The sequence below is a fragment of the Schistocerca gregaria genome, chromosome 8 (assembly GCF_023897955.1).
Source record: "Schistocerca gregaria isolate iqSchGreg1 chromosome 8, iqSchGreg1.2, whole genome shotgun sequence".
Taxonomy (NCBI): Eukaryota; Metazoa; Arthropoda; class Insecta; order Orthoptera; family Acrididae; genus Schistocerca; species Schistocerca gregaria.
The window spans coordinates 347,130,282-347,151,450 of NC_064927.1; the positions used below are offsets into that span (position 1 = coordinate 347,130,282).

At 42.5% G+C, this 21,169-nt stretch overlaps 1 protein-coding gene across 5 annotated transcripts in view; it reads right to left on the reverse strand.

Annotated features, from left to right (window-relative positions):
• The window catches only part of LOC126284584 (optomotor-blind protein-like), a 449,788-nt gene that overhangs the window by 39,121 nt on the left and 389,498 nt on the right, over window positions 1-21,169 (reverse strand). For all 5 annotated transcript variants that reach the window (XM_049983607.1, XM_049983610.1, XM_049983608.1 and 2 more), the window contains exons 4-5: window positions 16,037-16,183; window positions 13,964-14,040 (exon numbers count right to left, since the gene is read on the reverse strand). In XM_049983607.1, the coding sequence (XP_049839564.1) occupies window positions 13,964-14,040; window positions 16,037-16,183 (224 nt within the window). The remainder of the gene's footprint in view (window positions 1-13,963; window positions 14,041-16,036; window positions 16,184-21,169) is intronic.

A 21,169-nucleotide genomic window follows, 5' to 3' on the forward strand; every position in this document is an offset into this window, starting at 1 on the left:
CCGCGTGCCGTCCTCCAACTGACAGCCTCACTATTTCTGCTGCCCGGATTATCAGTACGACCTCCTAAAGTGCATAGCTTTCTGCGTAACTACTAAACCCAAATAATTTATGGATGTGAGGTCCGCCAGTTATGCAAAACACCGTTTTTCTCAGTACCCAAACATGTTTCGGCACCACTGTGCCATCATCAGTGGGTTTTCGTTTTTATTTATTCTGCAATGTGTACATTTTTTTTAAATGATTATAGAATTATGTGCATTTTTACTTCAAACAACAGATCATTTCTTTTTGTAAATACCTTTACATTTCGTGTGCATGACCTTTCTGTATCATTTTTGTGTTAATCACTGCAGGTAGCTTGTCATCTGCAACCAAACGATGTTGATGAGAAAGGTTTTTGCTCGGAGTTAATCTATCTTCTAGAATGTGATTTAGTTTTTCGCGATGTTTTCGCGCCTATTTTCCTATTTACTTACGTTTTCGTGTGGCAAGCGCGTCCCTTCTCCACATCATGCTGAGATGACACGAAAACGTAAGTAAATACGAAAACTGTAGTGATTAACACAAAAGTGATCCAGAAAGTTCATGCACACCAAATTTAAAGGTATTTACAAAAAAAATCTGTTGTTTGAAGCAAAAATGCACATAATTTTATAATCATTTAAGAAAAGTGTTCACATTGCAGAATAAATAAGAACGAAAACCCACTGATGATGGCACAGTGGTGCCGAAACATGTTTGGGTACTGAGAAAAACAGTGTTTTGCATAACTGGCGGACTCCACACCCAAAAATTTTTAATTGCAAACACGGCCAACACAAGGAGCTGCAAATCAAAAGATGGCCAAATAATTTACTTACCACGCAGTTTTTCTCATCTGCTGCTCCTAGTGGCGCTTAACCACACTCCACGACAGAATTAAAAGATCACTTTTTCGGAACTGCGTAATTGTCTCCCATTGCAACGCAAAAGTCTGAAATTTGGCTCAAAGATGTCTACAACCTTCCTCTTTAATGGTACAAAAGCGTGGCGCCCTGCACCGTCATCCTCGGGTTCAAGGGCGCTTCAAAAATAAAGTTGTCGACACACGCGACAAAAGGGCTACAGCTCAAAAGTTCACGTGACCTGTAAGGTGGATTGACGGTGTCAAACTAACACCACCATCCACTCGCAATTGTCCTTTCTTACTCACTCTTTATCCCCCCCCCCCCCCCCCCCCGGTAGCTGAATGGTCAGGGTGACGGATTGTCTAATCCTCTGGGCCCGAGTTCGATTTCCGGCTGGGTAGGGGAATTTTTCTCCGCCTAGAGACTGGGTATTTTGCTAACATCCTCATCGACTGCGTCAAATTGAAAGACCGGCACCCGGCGAACGGTCTGCACGACGGGGGGCCCTAGCCATACGATTAAATAAATAAGCTCACTCTTTCAGCCCAGTTCATCACTATTATCTCTGTCATTGTCTCATCTATACTAGCGACAGTTTTCTTCGTCGTGTCATACTACTAAAATCTCCTCTCACCGTCACTGTCTCCCTTGCTTTCTCTTACAGGTAATATCTCACCCCTTCCTTCTTCTCTTCTCACTGACATTATCTCTATCTTCCTCGTTGTCATTGTCATAAATGCTGCCTCTCATTATCAGTGGCTCCCACTCACTTTCACTTCCTCTTTATTCTCCTCCCCCTCCCCCTTCCCACTTCGCACTGTCTCCCTTACTCTTTTCCTAGAACTTTTCTGTAACTGTAAATTATGTTCACTCCCGTTGTGTCTCTCTTTGTCTCACACTGCCATTGCCTCCTTCGCTCTTTCTATGACACAACCACTGTCCACTATGTTCCAGTATTTGTTGTTTTTTAAATAGCTCTGAGCACCATGGGACTCAACTGCTGAGGTCATAAGTCCCCTAGAACTTGGAGCTACTTAAACCTAACTAACCTAAGGACATCACACACATCCATGCCCGAGGCAGGATTCGAACCTGCGACCTTAGCGATCACGCGGTTCCTGACTGTAGCGCCTAGAACCGCTCGGCCACCCCGGCCGGCTTTGTTATTATTCCATCTCTTTTCCACTGCCACTGTCACACCCCCATGCACTACATTCCACTTCTATATAAGTCTGCTTTTCAGAAGTACAACTTCACAAACGTCATCCTTAATTCCCGATGAGTTCTTTCTTCGTACGTGTTAACCCCGTGTAGCATCTCCCAAAAATGGTTTTTCAGTTGAAGTAATTGGTGTATAATCGGGCTTGAAGCACACGTGATACAGGGTAACAGAGCTTAGGCTGTAGGTAGGCGCAGCAGCGTACGCACCGCGGAAGCATTGGAAAGGAGAGAGGGGAGGGAGGGGGGGTGCGTGAGCGTCGCGTGAGCTGCGCCAGAGGAACTTCCCCGTGCGTCACGGCCGGCGCTGGCGTAGTTTGGTCACACGGCGCGGCGGGCATACATCATCAAAGGGGATTCCGGCGCTGGCAGCCGTGTGCAGCGGAAGTTGCCAAAAGCGCCGCCAGTCGCGAGCTATTCGCAGCTGGCCGTCGCGGGCGGACGTCACGCCGGTTATCGGGAACCGGGCACGAGGGTGGGAGGAGCGAGGGGAATAGCCGGCCACGCCGCGTGAAAGTGGCGGCGCGCATCGGCAATCAGCCGCGCCACGCGCGTGTGGCCCCAGCCGCCGACGACGACGGGCCGAGGCGATGCCGCCAGGAATGCGGCTGCGGAGCTTCTGCGAAATGCGCCGTCGACGGCAGCGCCGCAGCACGCGGATCTGCAGTGCTCAGAGCTAGCCCCGGTACACTGTGCGGTTACGGCCATTCACAACCGACTCATCTCTCATCACATTCTCCTTTCCGGTGGTGGTGTACGAGAGGACCACCTCTACGGCTCTGAATCAGCTCTAGTCTGGCCAGTGACATCTTTGTGGGTAACACACGCAGTGTAAAAACACTTCTGCTGCAGTATCAGTTATAAGTGACGACCTCCGTGCTATATCACGACGGGCGCCAGTTCTGGGTCCTTAATTAATCCCTATGTTACGCCACTACTAGAGTTGTAAAACTACCGTAGCCCACCGTAGACTTTATAAGTAAGCGTAGACTACGGTAGCTTTCCTAGTGTCCTAGGCGAGTTAACATCGTAACCGCATAACATGTATGTTAGGCGAGTTGCATACCTATCGGGCGGTACCTCATATCGATCTCTTTGTCTGTGTATGCCATCTGCGTCTTGCGAGATCCTCCTAGAAGCCGGAAGTGGTGAGCTGTCTAGAAACTGAGTGAGCATAAATGGCCGCGTAACCTTTGGAACATTTTCGTTCATCGTTGTTATCACTGTTTAACTTAGGTTTAATTCGAAAATTGTTGATTTTTTTCCTGAAAGAGAGGAATTTTGTAGTAAAATGAAAACACTGCCTGACAGCGTAGCTCTCCTGCACTATATGCCTGACTACCACCGTATGCCTCACATGCACACACTCCGAGGTGCTGACTTCGCCTCTTCCGTGACCACTCTCCAGCGTGGCGCCTCTGCACCGGTGGCCGTTCCTTACTCCCACAAGCTGAACCAAGCGAACACTGCCCTCCAGGATCAACACGCACCATTGGAGCACTGACTTTGGTGATATTCCTGGCCTTGCTAGATTGCTAGAAGCTCGCCTTGATGCAGCTTGATACACGTGAAGTAGCATATGGTACAAATATGGAGTCGCGGTACAAGCAGCAGATGGTACAGTGTGTACTATTCCCGTGGGAGAGTCCGCCAATTTTACTGAACTTTCTTTTGATTGGTCAGCACATTCGGGTGTTAGGCGCCAAAACGTCTAACTTCTATTATTAATTATTTATATATATATATATATATATATATATATATATATATATATATATATATATACTTTTCATTTTATTTAACCCAGTTTTCGCTATGACAATCTCTCATGGTTACCCTACGAGTCTACCATTTTTGTTTATTAAATGTTTCTAGTTCTGAGAAACATAACAGTAATGATATTACAACCGAAGTGCTTCGGACACGTTCGGGTCGCCTTGGTGCTCCTGCGAGACGAAGTACTTCGGCTGCCTAGTCACTCCGTTTCGGATGTTCTTCAGAGCCGCACATACAACTCTGTTCCGGACAGACATGTCTTCCAATATATCCGAAATTGTCTGAAAGTTTGTCGTACTATTAAGAAAGCTATGTTGAGTGTTGTGGAAGACAATGTAAAAAGTGATATTTTAAAATATAAGCAAAAAGGATACGTTAATGAGGGGTGTCGCCTACCATGATTATCACTACTACAGATCTTTGCCTATGTAGATACAGAGACTAACATTGGCAAGTGGCATCCCACAAAAAAAGCACAAACTCATGTTCAAGTTCGAGATGACAGCATAGCAGCCTCCGCCTAAGAAGATCCCACGACCGACGAGCTGTCTTCTGCGCTGGGGACACAACTTTAGAAGATGAGTGGTAGGTAGAAAAACGGTTAGGGACACTTACTCAATCTCTACAGATCTCTCCAGCCTCCAGGTCTGACTTCCAACAGGGCAACGTATAATTTTATACTACAACGGCTAAATGAATTCTGCTAAGTAGATCATATTGTTATTTTCATTGCATTTATCGTTTCACTATGGCTGAGGAACTATTTTCTGCACTTGCTGCCCTGCATCGTGCAACTTCCGTGTGACCTGCTGCGACGTCTGCAAAACTCGGGCCACATGACCCTGCTGTACCTCAGAAGTCATATCTGCGGGCATACCTCTTAACAGTATCCAGTTACCATTTGAAAAAAACTGTAAAAGACAGTAGGATAATTCTGGAAAAGCATCTAAACTGGGGAGAACCAAACTGTTGCAAAGTTTAGGAAATCTCTCTCAGCCTGTATGAAATTAAAAAATTCAGAGAAATATTTCCACCTCAGATTAAAGAGAAATTGGTCCAGTGTTTAGATATATGAAATCGTTCGCACTGTGAAGCAGTTGAGCACAATAGATGTAGCTAGCCATGAATCCTTGCATACTATAAGTGTCGAACAGTCACTAGTTTGACCACGTCACTCCTTCCTATGCTCGACCAAGGCGTATCACATTCCTGAGACAGTACACTTCACAATGCTGTAAGTTACTGATGTGGGTTTATGTCAGCTGATAATTCCTTAATCTTACATATGCGTCGTCCTCTTCGAGATAATTCGTAATGTTCAAACACAATATATGTTCCAAAATTCTTCTGCATATTGACATTAATTATATGGGCCTGAAATTTAATGGATTGCTCCTACTACCTTTCCTGAATATTGGTGTGACCTCTTAACAGATAGAACTCAATAAGATAGTATCAACGGGACGAAATTAACAGATGTGAAGATAGTTTCAGGAGTATCCCAAGGGAGTGTTATATTGACATCAGTGTGGGACGCTTACCAGATAGGACTACCAGAAGACACAGAAAAGATCCAACGAAGTGCGGAACATATCGTCACGGGATCGTTTGGCTGGAGCTATAACAGTGTTACGGAGGTGGTCAATAAATGCCGGTGGCAGTCGTTACAAGAAAGACGTCATGTAACACGGAGAGGGATGTAATTGAAATTTCGAGAGCGTTCGTTTCAGCAAGAATTGGGTAACATATTACTTCCTCCAACATATATGTCGCAAAATGACAAGGGCAGGTACGCTCCGCCAGACACCATAAGGTGCCTGTAGGATTGCAGAGGAAGATGTATTTGAAGCCTAAAAGTGATGATATGCGAACACAGAGCACAACCCGTTATTACTACTTTGAAGATAATACCGATTCAGCTGTAAGTACTTTATTCATGAGCATGAACGGTTTCGAGGCATTTTAGTTGCATCATCAGGAGCAATAAAATCAAGTCCTGTTCTGATCATAAAAGAGAATAGGATGATCCCGCGTTCACAGTCAGTAGTTTGACCACGTCACTCCTTCCTATGCTCGACCAAGGTGTATGACCTTCCTGAGACAGTACACTTCACAATGCTGTAAGTTACTGATGTGGGTTTATGTCTGCTGATAATTCCTTAATCTTAATTATGGGCCGGCCGGAGTGGCCGAGTGGTTCTAGGCGCTTCAGTCTGGAACCGTGCGACCGCTACGGTGGCAGGTTCGAATCCTGCCTCGGGCATGGATGTGTGTGATGTCCTTACGTTAGTTACGCTTAAGTAGTTCTAAGTTCTAGGGGACTGATGACCTCCGATGTTAAGTCCCATAGTGCTCAGAGCCATTTGAACCATTTCCTTTATTAAGTCCACACGACTCCGATTGCTCCAGAGAAGGCCCTAAAGCCTTTCCGAAATAGTACAATTGGGCAACATTGTGATCTGACCCGAATGATACTGGTACGCTACGTAGTAGTCTGTCGTCTGCTACACGAAGCACCATGGCTTCCGAAGTACAAATGTAGAAGTTGTAGATTCGTATAATGTATTTACCACCCTTTCTGCAATACAATTTCAAATACAGGGCGTCTCACGTGCGACGCAAGCGCTGTATCGTGCGCTGGGCGGAAACCCACACGCCGGTACACGGGTTGAAGTTACCGCATAATGCATCGGCCCTTTGCTCGGATAGTACGGAAGGTGGCATCATCTGCATGACGTGGAAACTGGAGTGTGATGTCCATTTTGTACAAAAGGAATTGTAGGGACGATCTCTTCCCTCCAAACCATAACCTTACACAGCTATGTGAGCAATATACTTCTAGAACTTAGAGCTAACGAAAGGACCTACTGTTGTTGTAACGCAGGACAAAGCAACACTAAGGCGTGTATGACAGTATTGTGAAGTGCTAGCAGCAGCAGGTATTCGTGAGAGCCAGTGAGACCGCCGACTGGAGCACCAGCCAGCTAGCGAGCGCGGCCGGGCCGCCACCGCGGCAGGCCGGAAGGCCATCTGGAAACCCTCCCGATGCGGCCGCAGCGTCGGCTTCTGTGCGCGCAGCGTTCCCTAATGACATTACTGGCTTACAGCTGTTGCGCTTGATTGAAACACGACTGCACCAGTTGCACAGACCGTCCGGCCTCGAGCTACGCTAGCACTCTGCGGGCCTCCGTGGTACCACCATTCTCATTTTCCAAGAAAAGTCGGTACACCGCACCGCTTCCAAAAAAGCAACAAAAGGAAAACCACATCCCTCCATGAACTATTTACACTGCTCCGTTTCAAAACAAGTGAGAAAGAGAAAATCCCATCCCTGCATGAACAGTAACTAATTTTGTTAACATTCTTCCTCAGTTGCTAATTTGATTACATTTATCATACAGGTAATAAAAACATCGTCTTTTGCAAGTGACTGTTTCTTTAGGTTTTGTTTTAGCCAAACACGTTTCGCATGTCCATATCAGGCATCGTTAGTGGTCTATAAAATACAGAAAATTATCTGTTTACTAAAGTGTGGCTCAAATGGAGCTATAAGGTTCCAGATACCTTTTCAGGTCTCAAACATCTATACGTACGTATGCAGACTGAAGCGACGAATGAAAATTTGTAGGGAGGCCGGGATTCAGACCACAGTCCTCTGCTCACTAGGCCTGGTCTTGGTACAAATTTTCGTTCGTCGCTTCAAAAAAAAATGGTTCAAATGGCTCTGGGCAGTATGGGACTTAACTTCTGAGGTCATCAGTCCCCTAGAACTTAGAACTGCTTCAGCCTAACAAACCTAAGGACATCACACACATCCACGCCCGAGGCAGGATTCGAACCTGCGACCGTAGCGGTCGCGCGGTTCAGACTGTAGCGCCTAGAACCGCTCGGCCACCGCGGCCGGCCTCGTCGCTTCAGTCCGCATACGTACATATAGAACTCTGAAACTTGGAAAGGTATATGGAACCATAGTTTCATTTGATTAAAGGACCTATGCCTGGGTTTCAGGCAAAATACTCCGTTTAGTTCGGCGGAGAGGTGCTATTCCAACACAGCTGGAGAGTTTAAGAGAAATAGCAAGTGGGCTGAGTTGTGAGTGAGAATTCGGAGGCGTAGTTCGTGCTTTTGTACAAAGCCACTGTCCCAGCATGGTAAAGTGGTTAACCCGTCTGCCTAGTGAGCAGGATACGCGGGTTTGAATCCCAGCCTTGGTATTTTCAGACGTCGCTTCAGTTTGCACACACAAATATGTGGTTGTGATTTATCACTTGCCTTCGTTTTCCTATCGTTTTCATGTGTTCCTTGATTCTTTTGCAAACGCTGGATTCACATATTACAGGTCTGGAGTTGGTAGTAGGTCACACTGATACATGTCACTGCACATAGCACTTCCTGTCGCACACTCCACTTGTTGTAGGGTTGATTGAAGGATCATGGGAACTGGAGGGGAGTGGGGGTAGAGGTGGAAGCGCATACACTCTCTCTCTCTCTCTCTCTCTCTCTCTCTCTCTCTCGCAAAATATATATATATATATATATATATATATATATATATATATATATAAAAGTTGACACACACACACACACACACACACACACACACACACACACACATATACATATACATATATATATATATATATATATATATATATATATATATATATATGTGTGTGTGTGTGTGTGTGTGTGTGTCTCAACTTTCATTTTATTACCTTTATTTTTGTTTTTTTTTTATTGAATTACTGTTTTTTAAAAATTTTTGGCAAGCTACAGATATCAAAATAAAATAAACATGGAATTACATAATTTTCTTCGTACTGTATACCACTGATGAAGCCTAGCACCAACAAGCGAAACATGTATGATTAAAAAGAAAATGATTCGGCTACAAAACACGGAATTCTTCTCATAAAAAAATGAAAAGTCTTTCTACTAGCTATGAAATGTATTTGATACGCGCTGCTTTGCAGCTGTTAAGTACTGAATGGAACGCATTATTTATACGCACAGCGACAGCTGCTACGCGAATTACTTTTATTTGACAGCCAGCGTATTTTTGTTTTATGACAAGTTTCGGTTTTTCAGACAATCTTCAAGTGCTAACTGCGCCGTAGTGGACGCATGTTGACATAACGATTTTCAAACTTGATACGGCCTTTTAGGCTTTGCCGGCGGATATGTTCAGTGCACGGCTTTCGCTTCAGCCACAGGATCGCGTTTTGAATGTTCTACAGTATTTGCAGGAGGCAACTGTGATTTTGGCTAACGATGCCGAACAGTTCCCTCGAGGAAATATTATGGAATGCACAGAACGTGACTCTGTGGCAGGAACGAGAGGCAAATATTTTCAGACATGTTTGCTAAATTTATCTGTATCAAAAGGCATTTACAACCCCGTCTGAACAGAAAGCTCTCATTAGATATCGTTTGCAGCTGTGGCACATTACTGTACTGCGTGAAGCCGTATCTCCTAGCCTATTCTTATTAGTGAATTACGGTTTATCTCTCCTCATATACGTTAGTCGAAATACCGCTGGAGCATAGGTTTTATTTCAAATGATACTGAACTTTTGTTTTATTCATTATATATTTCTATCTGACGATCGCATTAGTCCAAGCATAGCTATAAATGATAATACTATTAATATACTAGGCACTTCCTTTCTCGATTACTGTTTCTTCTAGCCCATTGTCTGTCAACGTTTCTAACGATGGAGTATAGTGTAAAGTAACAAAATTAATACTTGAAATGATTCAGAAATTTAGGTGCCTAGCAGTACGCTCATACAGAGATGACTGTTGCTTAAATTGTAAGGATACTGTGTTGAAACAATACGGTATCGGTTTTCTGCAAACATTCATCTTCCATTCTATGTTAGTGAAAGCCAAGAGAGTTCCATAAGGTCTTAGTGTGATATCTGTTCACATATGCCTTTGTCGTCCTCGTCTTGTACGTCATAACAAGAGGGGTTGTTTTTCGGATTGTTTGATTTCCTTACTTCTGATATGTGGTGTGCTGGGAACCTCACGAAGTCTAATATGAGTATGTGATAGTTCCTATAAACGTCGAAACTATTTTGTAACTGTGAAAATAGGGACGTATATAGGGCGATTCTGAAAGGACTTTACAACTTCACTTACATACAGAATTTTGTTCAGAAGGCTTATAGAGGTGACATGTTGTAGCATAATACTGCAAATATCATCCCATACATTCACTTTCACTTCTACTATAAGTTTCATTGTGGCTGAATATGTCTGTCATAGGTCACATACGAAATGCCCCATCCGAAGTTAATTTTTTGTCACACTTTACCCATCATATCCTGTGTAGTCTGCCATTTTGATTTCCAACTTCCTGTAGTTCCTAGTAACGGAATTCGGTACTACAACAGTAAATGAATAAAATTTTTGCTACAAGATGGCACCTTAAACACATGTTCTAGTCATCTCAATAAAATTCTATACGTAAGAGAAGTTGTTAAGTCGTTTTAGAATCAGCCAATATAGTCTTCACTCCTGCGTCTTTGACGATATCTTGGAAAAACCTTAAGTGTTTCGCTGTGATAAACGTCCTAAGTTCTTAAGCTGGACTTCTGTCGGAGAGCTTCCTTCGTCAAACCTCCTTCGTCACACCTTATACCTATAATCACTCTGCTAAACACACTACCTGACTGTCTAAAACTGCATAAAAAATTACTTTTCTTTTCAGAAAACTTCAGTTTCCTTGACATATCGCCTTGAAAATTGTGGCCTCGTTTCAACAACATTTAGATACCCGTTTTTCTACAGGAAACATATTTTGCAAATTCTTATCGTTATGCAAATGTACAATATGGGCACATAAGTTTAAGTTCGATACCGTTATCTTTCAGCCGTTTTCAAGCGTTTGGCCGTGGCCTCTTTCTTACGTAATATCTTGCATGTCTTTCCGGTCGGAAAAAAAGTGTAACATTGTACAAATTCGGAGGAGGCAGAAGCTCTAAGTAACCAGGAGACTATTATAACGTGGTAAAGACCAAACATCAAGAAACTGGCGGGGCAGTTTCGTAGCAACGTCCGTTCGTTCTCAAGTGACCAGCTATGGTACGCCCCAGTAAGCACTACGTTCAACATCTCTTACTCTGGGCATAACACACCTTTATGTAAAATAGCAGTTCTGCACCAAACCGCCGGTCGGGGTGGCCGAGCAGTTCTAGGCGCTGCAGTCTGGATCCGCGCAACTGCTACGGTCGCAGATTCGAATCCTTCCTCGGGCATGGATGTGTGTGATGTCCTTAGGTTAGTTAGGTTTAAGTAGTTCTAAGTTCTAGGGGACTGATGACCTCAGAATTTAAGTCACCTAGTGCTCAGAGCCACTTGAACCATTGCACCAAACCTCGGTCGCGTCACTTCCTTTTGAAATACTTTATTCGTATAGGCTACAATTGATTGCTCATACTTTCAAAATGGTTTAAAAGAACAATCGCATTTTGCCTTATACTGTAACAGTGGCACGACCATAATTTTAGCGCTGAACGGAGAACTGTTCTTGGCATGAAGGACTGCCGGTCGAGGGAAAGCGTTTCATACAGTTCCGCACCATCATCTAAAGAGCAATACTGGCGACTGGATTTAGGAGTTTCTACATCAACATCTACATCTTCGTGGATAGCCTGCAAATCACATTTAAGTGCCTGGCAGAGTAGTCTTCGAACCACCTTAACAGTAATTCTCTATTATTCCAATCTCGAACAGCGCGGAAAAAAGGAACACATGTATCTTTCCGTGCGAGCTCTGATTTCCCTTGTTTTATTATGATGATCGTTTCTCCCTATGTAGGTCGGCGTCAACAAAACATTTTCGCAGTTGGAAGAGAAAGTTGGTGGCTGAAATTTCATGATAATCCTATCATGTCAGTGACACTTTCTCCCCTATTTCGCGATGATAAAAAACGTGCTGCTCTTTTTTTAACTTTCCCGATGTACTCCTGTAATCCTATCTGGTAAGGATCCCAGACCATGCAGAAGTACTCCGAAAGAAGACGGACAATCGTAGCGTAGGGAGTCTCTTTAGCAAATCTGTTACATTTTCTATGAGTTCTCTAAATAAAACGCAGTCTTTGGTTTGCTTCCCCACAACTGCGTGTTCTTTCCAATTTAAGTTGCTTAGATCTGACTGATCTATCGTGTAACCGAAGTTTAACGGATGTAGATGTCCTCACAGTTTTCATTATTTAGCGTCAATTGCCAATTTTTGCATCATTAAGGCATCTTTTCTAAATAGTTTTACAATTTTTTTTATGTTCTGATGACTCTACTATATGGTAAACGACAGCATCACATGCAAACAACCGAAGACGGCTGCTCACATTGTCTCCTAAATCGTTTATACGTATATATAAAGAACGGCAGAGGGCCTATAACACTACTTTGGGGAACGGCAGGTATCTGTTCTGTTTTACTCATGACTACGAACTGTGACGTCTCTGACAGGAAACCACGAATCCAGTCGCATAACTGAGACGATCTTCCACAAGCACACTATTCACTACAAGCCGCTTGTGTCGTGCAGTGTCAAAGCCCTTTTCGAAACCTAGAAATACGGAGTCATTTTGAAATCCCTTGTCAACAGCATTCAACACTTCGTGTGCGTAAAGAACTAGTTATGTTTCGCAAGAACGATGTTTTCTAACTCCATGTTGACTATGTGTCAATAGACCGTCCTCTTCGAGATAATTCGTAATGTTCAAATACGATATATGTTCCAAAATTCTTCTGCATATTGACATTAATTATATGGGCTTGAAATTTAGTGGATTGCTCCTACTACCTTTCCTGAATATTGGTGTGGCCTCTAAGAGATAGAACTCAATAAGGTAGTATCAACGGGAGAAAATTAACAGATGTAAAGGTAGTTTCTGGAGTATGCCAAGGGAGTGTTATATTGATGTCAGTGTGGGACGCTTACAAGCTAGGACTACCAGAAGACATAGAAAAGATCCAACGAAGAGAGGAACATACCGTCACGGGGTCGCTTAGTCGGAGCAAGAAGAGTGTTACGGAGGTGCTCAACACATGCCAGTGTAGCACGGAGAGTGTTCCAATTGAAATTTCAAGAGCGTTCGTTTCAAGAAGAATCGGCTAACATATTATTTCCTCCAACATATATGTCGCAAAATGAACAGGACAGGTACGCTCCGCCATACACCGTAAGGTAGCTTTAGGATTGCAGATGAAGATGTACTTGAAGCCTAAAAGTCATGATATGCGAACACAGAGCACAATCCGTTATTACTACTTTGAAGGTAAAACCGCTTCGGCTGTAAGTACTTTATTCATGAGCATGAACGGTTTCGCAGCATTTTAGCTGCATTATCAGGAGCAATAAAATCAAGTCATGTTCTGATCAGAACAGTCAGCAATTTTTCGCTATGCAGAGGACGCCAGTTAAAAAATATGCAGCGAAAACCTGCTATGAACGCTGAGTCATCGCATTCACTTTTCTGACCATAACATGACGATTTAACGGCGCCTGATGATGCAGCTAGAACGCTGCGAAACCGACCATGCTTATAAATAAAATACTCATAGCTGAATTGGTTTAATAATCAAAATGATATGTCGTGGTTGCCCTGACTACGAAGTCTTCTGTCGTTATTACTAGTTTTCTTCGAGGGCAATAACTGTCTCTCTCTTGGAGGGATACACTTGATGAATATATGCTTTAAGCATTTGAGCGTCCTTGCAGTAAAAGTGACGTCCCCAAAACAGTGTAGCTGCTATTAATGAATTGGCCTCTGTAAAGAATCACACGGGACAGAAAAACAGTGTTTCCACTTGCTGCCAAGAACAAAGAATTTACGTAACGACTTTGTACCACAGCAGAAGCAAACGTATGTAACTCTACAGCTGTAATTCCAGTACACTGTCAGAAAACGCAGGAACTCAAATCTACATTATTCTACACATTGTTGATAGTGTATGTTCTTTCGAAAGAAAGTACATTATGTTGCCACTGATAATCTCAGCTATTTGCTACTCAAGCTTGTTGTGTGACAAGACGGTGAAATATTTGCGTGTCTAGAGGAGATACTCACTTCTTCTCACGCTTGCCGGCCCCCGTATCGCGGAAGCCTTTGGCGAAGGGGTTGTTGTCGATCTTCAACTGCGTGATCTGCAAACATAACAAGCAACACACACACGTTAGCGCTCATACAGGCGGCTGCGGGAGGATCGAACTAACGTCAAACGATAGAAACACTGATCTGACAATAACTATTTTCGACAGCCTTTTTCATCAGCAACAATGCAACCACAAATTTATCTCGAAATGATTGATAAAAAATACAAGACCTTATCCAGGAGAAGCTCTTTCGATTTTTTTTGTCTTATTTTGTATACGAGGAGCTTTCGAAAAGGAACGACATTGCTGTATTTGTGTATGACGAAAAGGTTTAGTTTCGTACAAACTTGGACTTATCTTAGACTTCCAAGTCGACATTATTTATATGGCGACACCCACGTAAACGATTTTTTAAAAATAGTGTTCCTTATCTCTGTTTGGCCAAGATCATAACAGCCTTCCTTAGGAAGCCATGCCAATATTTACTTCACGAGCTTTTACGGAAATAAGTATGCATTGTGCAGCATCAGGTCCGTGATTCGAGTAGGTGGATCGCTGACACGACTCTACGAAACCATAACTAACCAGAACGTTATTTAGGCAGGGAAATTAGTTTATACTATGCTGTTTGGAAACATCTTCAGTTTCTTCTTCCATAAAAGTGAAACACTACAGGATTTTAACTTCGATGTCGACTGAAACGATTTTACTTTTGCAAATAAAAATAAAAAGAGGCTTATAACTTTTGTGCAACTTCGTCAACAGCACAAATGTTCTCGGGGCGAATCACTTTCAAACACAGCTCGTTCCGTTGCTCCGAATCGAAAATACGGGATTTGTACCAATTTACGCATCTGTTGACTTGGAAACTTTCCTTACCAATGAGGAATCACACGGTTTAATAGAGTTTGTGCTGCTCCAGCGTAAGATTTCCAAACTCACACCATTTCGGACGATGAATTTCTTCCACTTAAGGTGTACACTAATCATATTATCTGTCGCGTAACTTATTGGACTACTATTATCAAAATACAAATCTGTGAATTATGGAGAACAACAGATATATCTGGGCTTCAAAGGATCACTGTCTGCTTAGTTCCTTATGTTAAATGATTCGTAATATTTTAATCAATTTACCTACTTCTCCTCACATTACCTATTACATTTTCCGAATCTAGAATTTATCATCTTGGTACGAGCGCTGCCTTATCATAGGCTTGTGCACAAATGGGCAAAATTGAAAATAAAATGAAATAAAATCTGGAAACCACAACACGCTCTGTATTTCAACTGGGAACTGTATTTCATAGTGACTTATTTGATACAGACACACAAAGATAACGTTCTCTTCCAATTACAACAAGAGAAGTAGAGCATAAAAGCAATATTCTAAGTCGTCTTGAATGTTAGGACATGTCATTATGAAAGACTTCCACAGCTACAAAAACATCGTTTCGACCGTCTTTGCTGTGGTCCTCTTCAGGGATATGCAACTGTTCAATAGTATTTTATTCAAATTCATGACATGTGTTCGCTGTTGCGAATATGGACAATCACCAGCGGTGTAACAATGCTGACAATGTAATTTTTCGCCGGGCCGGGACTCGAACCAGAATTTCCCGCTTACCGAACACGGTCGCCTTATCATTAGGCTATCCGAACAAGTCTCACGGACAGATCAAAACTTCCCACATGTTGTCAGCCATGTGGCTGCAACCTGCAATCGTACATTTATTAAGTGTATTCCCGTATAGGGGAATAATTTTAATTGAAAGTGGCTCGCCCAGATTCGGTGGATAAAATGTCTGTATTGTTCACAAGTACGATGGAATGCTCCTTCAAACATGTATGCAAGTCCGAAGAAGCGTCATATCGTACTTCTGAACAACACAGGCACTACTATATCGTTTTTATTCAAATTGACACTGATTTTGCAAGCCTAGGCAGTTACAACGACTGTGGAAGTAGTGACAAGCGAGGGGTATTTTCTACAGCGACTCTAGGAACAGGGAGAGAAATGACGGAAAGCAAAACACACTGTTCTCACCTTTTCGTTCTGGTAGGCGGTGACGGCGATGAATTCGGTCTCCTTGAAGACGTAGGTGCGGAACGTGGAGTAGGGCAGCTTGAGGATGTCGTTGGCCCGCACGAGGTGGAAGCGTGGTTGGTACTTGTGCATCGAGTTGAGGATGGTCTGCAACAGACACAGGTGCGCGTGCAGCAGTACGTTGTTCGGCTCTGCTTATCCCTCCATCTCTCCACACAGGAAGGCACGCCGGCAGGCGGGACAAGGGGCGTGAGTTTGGGGTTCCTGGATCCAGCAGTACGGCTAGTACTCAACTCGCCACAGGCCGGTCTCTCGATGAGTAATATGCTCTAATTATCGCACCTCGCGCACGAGAACACCTATACTGTCTACTCTCTGTGATTGAACACTACTCATCTGTCTGAGAAACGGTGCACTGTGGCTTGTTAACTCGATATAACATTTCACCGAACGGTCAGCATCAAATCACCATTCAGGACGTCAGAAGTTTCGAGAGTAGACTGCGATTTTTAAACGTCACGAAGATCACTTGTTGCGAATGCATCAGCAGATCAAGTGATCTTCCTAACATTTGGAAATTAGAGTTGAACTCTCGAAACTAGAGATGTCTTAAATAAATGATTCAATGGTTGCTGCTTGAACGAAATTAATATCAACTTTCCGAGATACATCAAGCGCGTGATCTAGCTCCGAGTTAGGATGAACCATCAATAAGTTCCTACTTACTCATTATCTAATGCGTCGGTCCCTGTTTATAATTTTCAATACATTATGTGAATTTTGGACATGTCATGACACTTAACTTATGTGTAGAAGAAACTGACATCTGCTTAACCAATATCCAATAACTTTTTTGTAATATACTTCTTACACTTTACATAAATAAGGCCAACGTCTAATGATTCTTAACATCCCACATTTTGTACGCTTCTAAAGATGACAGATTGATCTACTAAAATCGGTAAAGCGAAATGAAAATAACTGTGCAACTTGCGACCGAATTTTATTCCGAAACCGAGAGTTAACTTGTTAATTATCTGCAAGCAACTGTTATCTTGACTACTTGCTGTTGCTACTGCTATTGCTGATCGACAGAAATGCTATTTCTGTTTTCATATCTCAGTTGTATTTTAACATAAATCGCTTTAACTTTCGAATATAAAAACTCATTTATAATACGGGTGAATGTTTATTTTAACACGTCACTAATTAAACAGATCCTGTTGAATAGGAATCCTGAATAAAGAACAAAAGAATTTCGATAATATATATCTCGTATTTTGATCTTAGGCCCACGAGTAACGGTAGCGTTTAATGTATCCTTCCTAACTGATCTGTAATAAAGGATGGGAGGAGGAAAATCTTATGTGTTTTTAGGCTGTTTGATAGTCAAAGGGAAATGTGTGGAGCATGATGAAGGTTAACAAGATCATTGTTAATAATCTGTTAATTACTGCTAACTACTTGAGAAAAATTCTACAGCAACATTCAGCTATATTTACTCATGCATCATTACAACTAATGAGTTAAATAATTAGTTAGTTAATGCGCAGCTTATGTTAAAACACACACTAACATAACATAAATTCAGTTTCAACTGATAACACTGTCATTTGCTTTAACAATACTTGACTCTATAAAAATATCTTTTAATGATGAATAACTAGCAAGAGAACCATATTATTTAATCACTATTATGTAGAAATCTGATACAATTTAGGTAACTTGTGAATATTTATCAAATTAGCTAGGACTTCTATATTTTTACGATTTAATTACAGGACAAAGAATGTTACTTTTGCTGCATCTCAATGAATACTTTTTAATGCAAGGAAGTGAATCTACTGTGGTATAAATTATTTTTCCTGAGTCAAATATCTGATACTATAAGTTTTGAATTCTCCTTTCGAAGTAACACATACCTCACCTGGAGAAGAACCAAAACAATTTGATCTATCAGTTTCAAGGGGTAACAAATTCTTAAAACAATTCTCCAAGTTCTTCCATTCAATAAGACTAATTTTTAAAAAAAGGTGACGGTAGCTTTACAACTATTTGTCCATAGCGCCTCCACTAATTATACAGTGACTGTTTGCTCCGTCGTGTCTCTAACTTATGCAAATACTTTGATAACACTCCACGTGATGACAGGGAAACAAACAACTTTAGAGTCAACGTTTTAACTGCTGTCATAGTGACCAATAACAGTTCAACCATTAGGTTCTAGCGATAAGGTCCTAGCAAATGTAGTCCGCCGTTTCTGACGCCACTTTTCTGTGACACGTCAAACCATTAAACAGATGAGAGCAATACGAATATGTCAAGAGAAGCTTCCTCCTAAAGATAAAGCGGCGCCACGTATTCTTTCTGGTTAAATTTCCGTGACAACTCTACACACTACTGCAATTCAAACCAACTACTTCCCAATACATTGACTTCAACCTTGGAACTAGTGCCACAAACACAATACTGAATTCATTTCGGTACAGTTTGTACTCAAAATAATCTGGCTTTTAATTACATGACCGATCTTTACGTCGACGAATGGGAAAAGAGCTCGTGACGTACACCCTACATCGAAGTCATTTTCTGTTGCCTCTCTCCGACCTTTGGATGACGTATCAGATGTTTTTCTGCTATTTACATATAAGAAAATGCCAATGATATTGTGCCCTCAAACCGTAAAGCTTTGTTAGTACTACGAAAAACAAGCGTAAGTTGGAAATTTCACTTTTTTATTCACTCGTTGACTATTTTCAGTCCGGGACCCATTTTAAAACAATCGTAACATAACCAAAAATTGTATTTCCGAAACGCAAAAAAAATAAAATGGTTCAAATGACTCTAAGCTCTAAGGGACTTAACATCTGAGGTCATTAGTCCCCTTGACTTAGAACTACTTAAATCTAACTAACCTAAGAACTGTACACACCATCCATGCTCAAGGCACGATTCGAACCTGCAACCGTAGAAACAGCGCGGTTCCGTACTGAAACGCCTAGAAGCACTCGGCCACAGCGGCCGGTGAAATGCAGAAACCATGTCAAAAATGTGAAAGCGAACTGTTACTGCGCATATAAACACAGCATGCTGGGCGTTCGGAAGGTGCAGTGCAGAGGTTGGAAGTTGAACCCAGGACATCATCTGGCGATGAATACCTGAACGTATACACCTCTTTCTCTCTGAAGAACCTGCTGATGAAAATTGTTACCCCTATTAGGATACGGTGCGGGTGCCTCGAGTTTTCAAACGTTTATGCCAATTACCTGTTGTTCCGCCACGACTAGTATTTATCATTCCTGGCTTCAGTTATTACCGCCCCTCGTGGACAAATTTGATTCGAAGAAGCAGTCCAATAGTCCGCTTGCTGCCTGGGCAGAAGTACGTAACATTAGTGATGTAAGGAGCCTACAAGGTTAGCGATTAAGATGCGAGTGCAGAGCAGACTACAATTGGAGGTACGTGCGTCATTCACGGGATCATTGACGGAGAGGAGCGTCCAGTGAATGTGAAGTCCGTAACGGAGGTAGTGCTCTGACGTGGGATGGCTTGAGCGGCCATCTCGATAAGAGGACGGAAACGTCGAAGCGTCCTGCGCACGTACGACTTCCGTGCCGGGTAGTGTCGATCGCCAGCTGGTGTCCCGCTCCCAGCACGGCAACAATCCACCAGCTACCGTCCCGGCCTTCTGAGATCGTCATTGAAGGAACAATACCGCGCATTTTGATTTTTCCGATTTTCCACATATCGGTCAGTTGGCATTCTCGACTCAGCACATGCGAAAATGACAAACATTCAGTTCTTTACAATGAAAATGAGACAGAAATGAGGCTGCGGGCAGTCGAGGTAAAAAAGGTGTAAATTCCGCCTGCTACACAAGGATGAAATACCGCCTAACCGGAGCGTCATAAGCCGCGTGATACTGTTCGCAGACGATATGCCGTTGTCTGGAGGGAGGTTTCAGCTCCAGAAGACTAGCCAAATGCAAAAAGACCTGCAGAGTATCGAAGATTGGTTCCGTGGCTTGGAGTTGTTGTCATCATCAAAAACAAATCTCCGCTATTATACTGTACTTTGAAGAGAGCAACGACGTATTTCTCAGTGAAAATATCGTCTTGTAACAAGCTGTCCATTTTCACCAACTGAACCCTTAACTCATGAACTGCTTTCCAACACGAAGAGCTACGTAATAGCAATGTACTTCCGCTGCAGGTGCTTTTGCATTCACGCAGCAAATCGACACAGAGCCAATAATTATTCCTTTTTTTTCGTCTTAAGCTTACTGCAGTTAAATACTCTTTTTATACCAGACAAAATGGTGATGCATAGTTTTCAGTGACAGCACGACACCAACAAACTTTCGCCTCCACAAAAACAGCCGACGTTTCGTGTTCCACAATACCTAATGAAATTTTAAACGTGAAAATGCACCTGACAGTTCGAAACTGGTAATTGTGCAACGTATTTTTATCAAACAGCATTATTAACAATTGCTATTTTCGGTTTTTACTGTCTTAAGAATTAGGTTCTATCTTCACACAGCGACGGTCTCAGGACAATTTTCGGCTAAAAGCTTGGTTACCTTTTAGACATACAATGAGATAAATCTTACACAAAAGATTATTTCTTCGGGAGTACGACTTCACATGCCGTCATTGAAGAAGCAGCACTGCATAACTGATTCTGTGTCTTTCGACCTCAACTTCCGCTAACAGTGAAGGAAAAAGCAGTGGTTTACAGAGTATTCAAACCATTATTATTAATCTACAAAGAAAACAGAAGATGCTTTGCAAATGAAAGCGACAATTGTCTTGTATAGCCGGCCTCTGTGGCCAAGCGGTTGTAGGCACTTCAGTCTGGAACCGCGCGACCGCTACTGTCGCAGGTTTGAATCCTACCTCGGGCATGGATGTGTGTGGTGTCCTTAGGTTAGTTAGGTTTAAGTATTTCTAAGTTCTAGGGGACTGATGACCTCATATTTTTCGTGGTGGTGCGTAAGACCCCATGTCTGCGTCTAGTATAAATCCAATTCTGATCGAACGCACGACCTACACTTTTTTTGAGACTACAGTCCGAGTCACTTTCGATCGCAAGAAATGAAAATCTGCGGGCAGTATCTCGGTGACACCGGGT